The following is a 12759-nucleotide window of genomic DNA, read 5'->3' as shown; positions in this document are numbered from 1 at the left end:
ATGCCTCAAGCGCCTCAAACTTTTGTTGGAGGGCCACCATTTCTACCTCCAGACGTCTTTCTCTAACTAAAGGGTCCTTTCGGCACTGAAGCCAAGGAGATAATCTTGGGTGTGGTGGATTCTGCCTCCAAAAAAGGTATGGTTTTCCCATTCACGGCCTCCTGTTTAGCACCAGTCTTCGCAGATCTTCCATAGTCTGTATCCCTGGGGTGGGATCTGTGGGTTTCTTTCGGTCACGGCTGACCCTCAGTATCAGACAGGTGAGGGGTTTTCACCATGTCAGTTTCCTTCTCCATGTCCATTTTTCACACCACACCTCTCTGCGTCCCCTTTGAGGATAGACGTCCCAGTGTCGATTCTGCAGCCAGCCCCCTGGTCATCCTTGTCACTTGAGAGGCCTAAGTCCCTCAGCAATGTCTATTGTTTCCGACCTTGCAGCATGGCTGCGTAATGGACCTCCCTATGCTTTTAACGGGCCTTGAGAGTCCGATATGAAAACTGCGCAGGTCTTGCAGTCCTGATCCTTCAGCAGACAGAGGTTACAACCGTTGTGTGGATCGCGTTTGGAAAACATGTGGCGGCAATTTGGGCAAAACTTGAAAGGGGTATTTCCATGGCCCCTACCTAACCTTATTTAGATCCATCTGTGTTGTTGCTCTGCCTGTATCCCTGAAGAGGAAAGGTGTCCAGTACCAAATAATGGTCGACAACACCCCGGGAAGAGGGGGACGGACAACAATTCCAAACCCAACCCACTAGATGGCAGAATAATGCATAGCAGTTGGTTCCAGAAAAGGATTCATGCTGCAAAACTGGCTTTCCTGGTCTGTGTGATGCAATGTCCTGGGTGAGGTGAGATTTAATATAGGTCAGGAAAGGTTGTCAAATGTGTACCAAAAATTCATTCATAACAGTACTTATGTAATTATGGGAAATGCAGGAAATAACTTAGACATCCCCAATTATGAAGACAGTTTTATGTAACGTACTGCAAGTTACTAGATTTCAATGGCAGACTAATCTGGGGCGAAGAGGGTCAGAAGGCACACATTTTAACCTGAGAACCAGGACAATCACTCTTTTATTAAGTTATGTCTAGAAACGCTGCTTCATATGTCCAATGAAGATCTTAATTCGGGAATCGCACTCGCTTCCCCTAGCCTTACATGGAGATTTCCATCCAAGCCACTGCTTGATGTGTCATATCGGTCTGATATTGCAACTGCTATAAGAGATTACTTTAACAATGTTGGATCAAAAACCCAGTTCAAAACTGCATGGAAGTACTTTATGGTATATACAAGGGACATAAGTATAGCCAAACGTGCAGAAGTGTTGATGTCCCTTTGGCAAAGTTGGCACAGTAAATCCTCGAGAAGTGGAGGTCAAAGCTTTGAACACCGGCTTGGTAGAATTGGATATGAAATACAAGGAAGTTAACCATTCTGACAAATATGCACTAGCTAAAAAATGAGGAGAGGGAGAGCTTGCTGGGCAGCGGGTTGCCACCTGGGAGAGGCCTGGTTGACTCTGGGATTTATCCTTACCGGCAATCCACAGCCTGCTTGTGCAGAGGATCCAGCCTGCCAGGACCCATTCATTACAGGTAACTATAGCAAAGGCCTGTATGCTCCTCATTCTTCGCCTGTCCCAAGGGCCCTGTTCTACACCCTACTGCTACCGCTGGTCGGCCAACCCCGTAGTGGGGGCTACTACAGAGTCCAGGAACTACAGTCCTGGACCAATCACTTGCTTCTAGAGGTGGAGTCCCTTTCCTTTGAGGGCCAACTTCTCCCTTTCGATCAGCTGGCGTAAGGTTTGCGGACATCACCCCCATGACAGAGCATGCAACCCATTCAGTGCTTTAAAGTACTGACCATGGTCCCCGGCCGACACCCCACTTGGGACGTACACGGACATCTGGGAACTGACCCATGCCCCACTTATTCAAATGAACAACAAATGGAGGAGCTTGGGAGGCCACAACAATGAATGGGAGCGCACTAATTCCCCAAAGGTGTTATCCCATACTACAGCTGCAAAAATATACAATTTATACTGCCCGGGCATATCTGACGGCATCGCGGTTTCAGCATCACTACCCAGAGTCAGTTTGCTTTCCCCCGCTGCCAGGCCCCTAGTGCAACCGCCCTACATATGTTCTGGGCCTATCCAACCCTGCAGCACTATTGGAGCAGCATTCATGCCATACTGCACGAGGTTACAGACCTGCCGGACATCCCCTCCTGGGAAGCCTGCTCGTTAGGAATATTATGACGCAGGCAACACCACAATGTCCAATCGTGGTTTACAGACCTCCCCACCACCCCTTTGGTGGTCTGGATAAGGACAGTAATTAAGTGGGGCACTGCAGAGGAGGATGTGCTTCGACAAGAGGAGCTTCGCAGTGCAAGTCGCTGCCTCATTTCCCCTGAATGGGCAGTTTGCTCCGGTGCTTCCATCGAGCTATCGACCATGACACTACACACAAAAGTCACAGGGCTCACCTGAGGTGTCTCACTGAGCGACCTCCCTAAGGGCTAGGTAGGCCGGCTTTCTCAAGACCCCCCTCCACCCTTTCTGCACACAAATACATTGTCGCCGCCACACTGAGTCACTATGCACTCTTCCTAGGTCTAGTTCCGGCTATTCAAACACACCCAACTACCCCCTAATCACTCATTCTAGTTTAGTACCCCAGTAGCACCTTCTCCCCTTATTGTTCTTCTCTTGGGTACACACACACGAAGACACTTTCCATGGGAGCAATTCGCCCCAACACGCTTCATTGGCATTCCACAAAATGTGCTTTTGATTATTCCATGTAATGCTGCCTCAGTACCAGTCATGTACCCATTATGTTATGTCTGCACTTCCGTAGGGTACATATATGTAATGTTTATCTTTCTTTTTTGTGTGCGCATCGAAAACCCAATAAAATGGTTTAACAAAAAAAACAAGATTCGACTTTTAGGGTCATTAAATAAGTGAAAAGTAGTAATTAAAATTAGAGCTATCTGATGGGCCAGCGCGGTTTTTCTACCATCAAAAGGTTCATTGAACTAGATTTCTGAAGGGGAGGGGATTTTTTTTTTTTTTTTTTAAGAGAAAAGAACGTCTTCATGACCGAGCTAGCAACAGCAAAGGCGGTGGAAGGATATGACCAACAGCCAGGCACAGGTCATTAGTTTTGCATGCTTCCGTTGTGGAAGTACTATACAACGCCAATCTTGACAAATACCCAGTGAAAAAGGATGAATGCGGAATTTAGGGCTATTTCAAAAGAACAAAAAAGTATTGGCATAGCCAATAGGTCTTGCCTTTGGGACCTTTTAAGTGCTTAGCTATGCAGCATATAATCCTGGGTGGTGTATAGCTATACAATTACTATGATTGCCATTCACAAAGCCAGTTTAAAAAGTAGGATTTTCCTTGCAACACATCTGTATGGGGGGTACTGTGGAACATATCATTGGCAATCTCAAGAAGCCAACTCAGATAGGCAAACTTCAATCTCCAAACATACTGATTTACAGAGGAAAGGTGAGGACTTGGCCCCACAAAATAAAAAGTCTTCCTCGTACTTGCATTGTCAGATGCCAAAATCTTGACAGTCTATGCTGGCCGAAGGAGGACAACATCCAATACATACGGCTGACTTAATTTGTCTCACAATATAAAACTTAGTAATAAATCTGAGTCCTCGAGACCTTGGTGTAACATGTGATCTTAATAACAGATTAATCACTCAGATTGATCTTCCACTTGGTATTCTAAAAGGGAGCTCCCAAGTGTGGAGGGGTCTTTGGGAGAACTAATTAGCATATTTGTTTAAATCACATATCACACGCGTGCAGCAAGGACAACATGAAAGGTTTAGAGAGGAGTTAGCTCGCTTGCTTATACTGAGAGTCTAGGGCTGTTTTTATTCTTATATGAGCAGGTACGGCGTACCCGCGCTTCCTTAAATTTGAAAGGGCACAATAGTCCCACCTTCTCAGCAGAGGTGGGACTATTGTGATTGGGGAGTACTGGCATTTCTCATTTTTACAAATGTACTATGAGCCAGTATCAGCGCTTAAATTTCTGTTTCAAGTACGGTCTAGACAAACCTGCCAAAAAAGTGAAAGAGCCCCATTAGTATTCAGAATCTCGACCTGTTTATAGATTGATTTCACGATTAATTGTTGCATGCCTGTGTCGTCTAAAACCATACATGCTCCTGGCCATACTTGGGTGGCGCAAACTAATATCGAGAGATCATTACGAGCCAGAAGGACAGAATGGTCTAAAAACAGGTGCAGGACTAAATTGAGCAGTACGCTGAAATCGCTGCAACAGTAAACGAACTACAGACTAATCCGGCTCAAAATGTTGAGAAGCAGCCCTGTGCACAGGTTGCCGTTCAAAATAATGAAACTGCCCAAAATGTGTCCTTAAAAAATTAATTGCAGAGGAGAAATAATTTTCCACATCATACGTTGGACAACTACTGAAAACAGATAAAGCGTTTATATTATGTGTCAAAGAGGACAAATCGATATGAGAAACCAAATACACATACGCGTAGACATGCACGGGTGCAAAGGCCAATGGAATGCATGAGAGGAGTCCGACCCACACAGAGGAGTCTCTTGGAAGTCTGGAGTGATTCCAAGAGGACCTCTCCTAGAGCGGTGCATGCACGCGGTGCTAGGCTCAACCTAAAAAAAGGCAGCTTGCCTCAAAGAAAGGGGTTCAGATTCATCTAGAAACACGTCAGATGACGTGGAAGACCGAACTTACATTTATTGTGCATTATTGGTCCTTATTTAGAAGCCACGGATATGAATCCTATGCAAAAACAGTTATGTTGAGATTTAGACTATTTGTGTTTTAAGTTAAACACAGAAAACCACATTTAAGTTATATGTGGCAGCTGACGGCCCTCCTGTTTTAGGATAGAAAGACAAAAAAGGCATTACTATAAGGCATGCAATATACCCAGGGTTGTGAGAGATTAGGTTAAGAGGGCGTAGGAAATTTCAAGATGTTAGAGTCCTTGAGCTAACTGAGGCCTCTGACTGGGTTTCACTAATTATCGTTGCTAGACAGGCCAAAGGCAACATTCGGCTATGTGTGAATCTTAGGTGTTTGAATGACAACGTAGTGATGGACTAATTTCCACACCCAGAATTCATGAGATGCTTTTCTTAACTAGGAATGTCAAATGGTTCTCCATGATGGATATTTCTTCTTCATATCAACAAATTTCTCTACACCCCTATAGGAGTGTAACAGCATTTTGTACCCCATGTGGGTGCTTCCAGTTCTGCTGTGGACCCTTTGGCCCTACTTCTGCAGCAGCAGTGTTAAAGAGACTTATGACTGAACTATTTGGAGATATGCTGGGGAGGGTTTTCAAGACTACATCCTGATTGTTAGTGGGAGAAAGAACACGAAGGATTTAGAAAGTTGCTGAGTGCACTGCTTAAAGGGTTAACAGCGAAATTCTCAAAACTTAAATTTGCTGAGAAAAAAAAGTCACCTACACAGGGCATGAGGTCTGTTGTAGTGGAATAAGACGTAAGGAAAAACTGCTGAGGTCTATCGTTAACGTGCATTCTCCCACATGCAAGGATGACCTCGGGTAATACTTGGATTTGGCAGAGTTTTATTTAAAATTGGAGGACAAACTTTCAGAAAAGACCAATATCATGAGAACTCTGCTAAAGAAGAATGTGCCTTTCCAATGTTAGCCAACTATGTTTTGATGAGATTCAGAATGCAGTTGGCAAAGCTCCTATAGCAAATAACTGTTACAACAGATGCAAGCGGCAAAGGTTTAGGTAGTGTCTCACCCAAGTTGATGGGAGTGGCAATGAGGTTGCAATTGCTTTTGTGTCACACTCATTCACCCCTACAGAAGAAAGGTACTCAGTTAATGACTCTTACACACAAAAGTAGGTAGTAAAGTGTACACTGGCGGTGGCATAGGCTATGTGTGTAAAAATAGACCTCACTCACAATATTGTGAAATGCTTCATCATCTGGCCTGCTAACTAACACCCCTGCGCAGACCAATGCCTGGGGTGGAGCAAGAGGGAGGGCAAGACAATACAAAACTTACATTTGTGGGATCACCAAAGGAAAGTGAAGGTTAAAACTAGCTCTGATGTGTCCCGGATTCCAATTTTTTTTACTGGGCCACCAAGATAGGGTAAAAACGTAAATGATGGTGGTGATAGGAGAAGATTAGGATGCCTTCACCTCTCCTTACAGTAAAGGTGATGACATGCTCCTGCCGATGTAATTGCGCCCACAGTGTTGATCACTGCGGCATTCACCAGGACCTTCCAGATCCCAGAACACCACCCTCTGACCCTCATTTAGGCATTCCTGGGTCCAAACAGATTTTCAGTAGATTACCGTACTCTATGTATAAGAAACAAATGCCCCTTTTCATAAGAGCGCGTACCCCCATCTCACTCAGCATCTGTACACATTCACACTGCCTACAGCACCAAGTTGGCACGCTTGTTAGCTCATAGTCCAAATCGGAAAATTCATTAAGGAACAATGTCCAATTCGTACAACACGCAGGGGTCCGTTCCATCCATAGCCAAAGAGCGTCACTGCAACGCGTCCACTCAGGCAGAACACGGGCTATCACTCACCGAGTTCCATAGAGCGAATCGCTTGAATGAGCGAGGTTTTGGGAGCAGCGCCCTGTAGTCACACTCTACATGGAGACAAAATATGTACATGTAGATGTTATTGATAAGCAGCCGCCCTACAGCTATTACAAGGGGTCATATAACTTTGGTAGTGGTTAGTTGTCACACACCACTGTCTCCGTGATGAATGCCCTACGATGTTAAGGCCAGTGTGGTAGACCGGCTGGCCCCCACCACCAGCTACCTTAATATAATCTTCGTTTGTTACATGCCCTAGTGTGGTGAAAGTCTAGGACTCTATAGAACTTGAACCGTCGTAATATGGAGGTGCCTTCAAAAGGAGTCTAGCTTATCAGAGGTTAGGGTGTCTCATTTGTACTTGCGTTCCCGTATCCCCAGAGCCATCATTGTAGCGCTAAACCCGCTGGGAACTACGTCCAATGGGGCCCACCCCCCAGCAGTTAAAGCAATCCAGTGGAAGGTCATGCCTGTACCTTCTCAAGATGCATTCTGGAGCACACCAGGACAGGGACTAGAATACAACAGCACTCTGACATGAGCAGAAACGAGGCTGTGGCTTAGGATGCATACTGTCGAGAAGCCTAGGAAAGGGGCAAGAAATGACTGGCTGGAACAATCAAAACCTATAATCCGAATCCAAAATAAGCCCATTCAAGCACAAAACAAGGACAGAGATGCATTACATGTTAAACATTCAACAAGGCTGAGCTTACGTTTTGCCAACATGGGACTGACACACATATAGACAGTGGGAAAACTGTGGGTACTCGCTTGTTGGCAACAGACCTGCCCAATACACCCCACCCCAGACTTGATCACTGGCAAACACTAGTACTGATTGGAGAGCAGTTTAAGTTGCCCTACATGGTTACCATCATGTAAACCATATATTCTACACAGGAACTGGATCTTAAGAGGACCACGAATGTTAAATCACCAAGGTTCCTTAGCAAGAAAGCTAGATCGTTAACTTGATTTATACCAAGAACCAAGTGATAGACTGAACCCTAAATGAAACCATGCAGCCTGTGACTCAGAGTGAACCCTAAATTAAACCATGTAGCCTGTGACTCATAGTGGAAGGTTTTGTCTAGGAAAGGATTTTCACCTCAATATTGCTGCACTCCAATGGGTGATCAAGTTATTCCTCTTAAGGAAGGTTGGAGGTAAATTAGTTATGCAAGCAGTAACGTTTAGCTACATAGTCTGAGACCGATATAGAAACTGAATTCATATATTTCGGATGTACTCACTACACCTAACCTCAGCCCAATCAGCCAAAATGACTGAATCTTGAGCAAATTTTCATAAAGCATTGGGATGCAAAGGACGCAAAATACAAAAGAATATGAGTGTCACACAGACGGAATAACCTATAAAGGAATGGTCTGGTGATGCTCCCACACCGTGTTCCGGGCAAGCTCACCATGCAAGGTACTAAGATTGCAAACCTACACAACTAAAATCACTATACTACACACAATCAACCAACCCTTGCGACACACTGAAAGCAAGTTACTCTCGATTATGGGGAGTGAGACTTTTGGTGATTCATAAAGGAAGAGCTTTTCAGCAGAAAAAAGACAAACAAAATACCTTTAATAATTTTGTCTTTTGGTGCAGTTTATTCAATCAAGCAACACAATTTCGTACACAGCTGGTGCACACGTCCAACAGACAGTTGTTTTAAAGCAAGATAAAGTGTCTGCTATTATGAGAGAATTATGATAGAAAATCTAATTCTAAACCAATGAGCCCTCCACACAACATTATCGTGTAGTGTTCCAAGGTTCGACCCTTTCTCGGCAAGTCCTTTGGCACAGGTATGTGCTATAGCTAGTAAACTTCCAAACGGTCAGATTAAACTCAAACCCATCTCCAACTAGACACCACCACAAACATTGGTTCCACAATGTAAAGCAACGGTCAAAGGGAAGAATCTCCAGCGCTCCTTACTCAAAATACTCTTTACCAAGTGCTGACCTTCTGGTGTAACTGTCAAGAGCCCTGGTCCTATCCAGCCTTAACTTATGTAACACTGAATCGGAGATCCAAAATAAACGTTTTGGCTGGCTACAAGGCCTACATAAAGCCCCAATGAGCCTTTACCTGCATAAGAGTCAGGCCACAACTAGCCATAGTTAAACGCAGTCCACTGAGACCATAGTCAAGACTAGCTATAACAATCTTAAAGCCCAATGAGACACCCTCACATACACAAAACTTAGCACACTAGACAAGCCAGAAACCTTCCCGACATCTAGAGATAACCCCGTTGCCCATTATATGCAACAATGAATAGTTTGTTTTCACGGGGGAATAGTTACATTTGTAGAAAAATAATATTGAAACACGAAAAACTAGATTCTAGGGAAGGGGTGAAAAAAAAAAAAAAAGAAGAAGAGGAGGAGCAAGTACTTCCGGGGTATTCTTGAGACAGCCTCCTCATGCACGCTTCGTATTGCATGCCTAAATGGTTTTAATGAAAACGTCACTGATCGATAAGAGCTTCCCTGTGCAAGACGGATTATACATTGGAGCGTGACCAGTTAGGATAGGAAATTTGAGGGGGGAGGGGGGCAATTGGCAACCAGATTGTGTACGACTGTCTAGTAACCAGCAACGTTTGGGTATGCTCTCGGGTAGATACCAAACCATAATACCGTGAATCCACAATTTCTATCACGAAGCCTTTTGAGAAATGCGGCTTTCAACGCTCGCTGACTTCACAACCCGGCACGACCCGATGATCTCATTATGCCGTGGCCACGCCTAGTGAACCACCCGATGAGTTCCTGTATGTCCCAGGTTGAAATGCCCACTGACCGAGCCCACCCCCGTCTGTAAACCCAGGAGCAGTGACACGCTGATGCCAAGAGATCCCAAAATAAGCGAGAGTTTCGCTGCCTTTGACATACAAAGGAAAGCACTGTCGTAAAAACGCACAGATGTCTTTGTTCTCCAGGTCCTTACAGCGCCCACGCATTGTGGGCCAGAACCGATCTGAACTGAAAACAGAGGTGGAACCGAGTACCTCCGGCAACCTACCCTCTTCAGTACAATAAAAAGCTAACGCAACTTCCGATTCCCAGAGAAACCGTGAGCTAAACGCACAAAAGGACTGTCTGTGGGTGGCGTTACCGGCATAAATTGCGTACTATAGCCTAAGACCACTCATATGGCCGTAGTCGAAGGAAAAACCCAGTCAACACATAACGTAATACGGAATTGCCACATTAAGACATGCCCTCGATAGACAATTTCTGTGCAATTGGGCTTTACGCCGTAGTCATTGATTTTCTACTAAATGGGGGGGGGGGGGCAGAGTGTATCTCCACACATTACAAGCCTCCTGACGATGCCTCCATCTTTAGCCCCAAACCGGAACATTAGCACACATAAGGCTTAACATTTCTATAGGAATGAAACGTAAAATATCATCGACATTAGCTAAATCTACACCCTCCCAACATGCACCGCCTGACGCCATTTTCTACATAAGAGCCATGGCGGCCATTTTGAGACGACGCTGTCGCGCCATGCATCGCGCAGGGAAACAATCTCCTTACTTGTCTCACGGCTTCTTCAGCTTCTCAGGTTTTAGTGACACCGACAGGAGAGAAAAAATAAAAATAAAAAGGGGTGATGGGGGGGGAGAGCGTGGGGGCGGCAGCGCGGATGCGGGGCGAGCGACTGCAGCAGCTACTCTTCCTCCATGGAGCTCGCCCAGTACTCGGCTGTTACTGCGTCGGCTCAGACGCTAAACTTTCTGTCTCACAAACCCGTGTCAACTAAACCTAGCCAGCTATACGAGGCGACAATTAGTAGTCGGAAAGTAGACCAATTGGCGTCCGAGTTTCTGTTAGTGACGCGTTCTTTCGTGAGACATGGCCAATGGAACGTTTTGGGGGTGGGATAGGGCGTTGCCAAGGTAGGCGGAAGGTTGGTTGCACCGCAGCACAGCCGCAGTGCACCAGCCGTATTCGCGACTGCGATAAGTCAAACGAAATTGCGTAAGAACAGCGTACGTATTGTGGTTGCGGGTGGTTGCGTAGCTACAATTTTTTGGGCACGGAATGAACTATTATTATTAAAAATGTTGTCTTTTCACACGCTTTGTGTTAGGTTTCTCAACTACCTAACACGATTTCCTGTTCGAAGCTTTTTGTTATACGGGAAAGGCTCACCTTACGACACATTTGGCTCCTGCCATTGTGTGTGCTGTGGAAGCTCCACTTATGGACACCATATTAATTCCTGTTGGTGAAGATCCTTTGTGTAGCAGCAGCTGGTTGCAATATAACTAGCATTCACCCTAAAAACACTTATAACTGTCAACGATTTAATTACCTATAAAAGGAGCGTATTTCTTCATATTTTCCAATTTTCACTCTCGGGAAAGATTTAAACGCTAGGCAGGTCTAATAGCACAATTGCACCGTTTCTATTTCAGTAATTTTTTATTGAAAATAAAGAGCATATTTACATGGTACAGGGTGAATCACATGGGGAAAAGGAAAGGAAAAAGATAGGGAACAAGCTTTGCTTTTAAATGTGTGCCCTTGTCTGGCTTTAAAGGACCTGGGGTGTTTTTAGACTCTGTTACTACAGATTCCGAGAACGGCCCATTGCTACAGGTTAGCAGCCCGGTTTTTTATTTTATTTTCTACTAGTCACGCAGAATATAGTGCTAACAGTCTATCTGACTGTTTTTATCACACAGTTTTACCCTGACCTTTTTGTTTTGGCTGCATAGATACCTCCTAAACTCATACTGAGTCAAACTTGTGATTTTGAATCCGATTCCTAACTGATAGCAGTTGGAATGAGGACAAATATGAGAGACCTGGTTAGCATCAGTACCAATAAGAAGAGTAAGACCACTTTAAATCTGGAATTCTATCAAAAGACCAGGTTCTCGATTATGTCAACGCTTCTGTAGTGTATCATGAGAGACTCATAACGAAGTGATAAGTAAAGATTAATACCCTTTCTTCTTTAACCAACTATAGACAGTGCTTTAAATGGGCCGGTACTGAGTACCGGCACTTCCACATTTTTTTGCCGTCAGTACCGGCACTTCTCTGGAGCCAGGGAGAATACCAGTACTCTGATCGACAGCAGGGCAGGTTCAGGTTAGGTTTCTCCTCCAGGGCAGAGGCCACTCTGCTTCCGAGGAGCTGGTAATTAACACAGCTGAAGCAGCCTTTTGCAGAATTATGTATGATCATATTTTGCCCTTAGCCCCGCCCACTTGTCACACCTCTATTTTAATGAGTACCTGCACATATTTTTACCCATTTAAAGCACTGGCTGTAGAGGCAGAGTTGCAAAAGCTTGACAATTTAGGGGTCATCAAGAAGGTTTTTTGTCCTGCCCCTTGCTCATCCTCATGGTGGTCAACGGTATACCTAAGCAACCAAAAAACCTCAGAATTTGCATTGACATGCGACTAGCACATGCCGCTTTAAAGAGAGAGCAGCTCATCACTCAACCAATAGATGATCACATCAACTAACTTAGCAGAGCCTGTTGTTTTTCTAAACTAGATCTGAACTCTGGATGCCACCAGCTTGAGCTTAGTGAAGAGTGCAGTCATCTAACAACTTCTTCCACCCATGACGACATCAGTGATACAGCTGCCTGAATTTTAGCATCTCTTCAGCAGCAGAAGTATTCCAAAATGCAATCAGAGAAGTTCCATCAAGGCTTTTAGGGTCTCCTAAATATCAGTGACCAAATCCTAATGTATACCCCACCCTCTCGGACCACCAGCAGAAACTGAAGGCTGCCCTACAAAGGATTGCTAAACTGGAACTAACTTTTAACCAAAACTAGTGTGATATCTACAGTTGGAGTTGGAATTTGATGGATCTATCTGCTCTAGAGAGTGTATAAGGATGGACCCTTGAAAAGGGGCCACCATCAGAGAGACTGAGGTCCTGAAAGTCTCTGTCGGACATTCAGAGCTTCCTAGGCCTAGCCACGTACTATGGGCATTTCATTCCTAACCTTGCAACTTTAACTGGCCCACCAAGAGAATTTACTAAAACAACAGCCCCTTGGGTCAGAGGAAAGACGA

General features: G+C 44.8%; 1 protein-coding gene across 2 annotated transcripts in view; it reads right to left on the bottom strand.

The window, feature by feature from the left end:
* The window catches only part of EIF4G2 (eukaryotic translation initiation factor 4 gamma 2), a 141246-nt gene extending 130770 nt beyond the window's left edge, over positions 1-10476 (bottom strand). The window contains exons 1-2 of one of the 2 annotated variants that reach the window (XM_086955950.1): positions 10247-10476; positions 6657-6721 (exon numbers count right to left, since the gene is read on the bottom strand). In XM_086955950.1, coding sequence (XP_086812076.1) covers positions 6657-6666 — 10 coding nt within the window. In that variant the 5' untranslated portion in view covers positions 6667-6721; positions 10247-10476. The remainder of the gene's footprint in view (positions 1-6656; positions 6722-10246) is intronic. The other variant, XM_086955951.1, reaches the window with a different exon arrangement.
* Positions 10477-12759: the final 2283 nt, after the last annotated feature.

Source organism: Lissotriton vulgaris, chromosome 2_1, assembly GCF_964263255.1.
Source record: "Lissotriton vulgaris chromosome 2_1, aLisVul1.2, whole genome shotgun sequence".
Taxonomy (NCBI): domain Eukaryota; kingdom Metazoa; phylum Chordata; class Amphibia; order Caudata; family Salamandridae; genus Lissotriton; species Lissotriton vulgaris.
The sequence above is the reverse complement of the archived record's forward strand: the minus strand, read 5'-3'. Positions and strand labels throughout refer to the sequence as shown.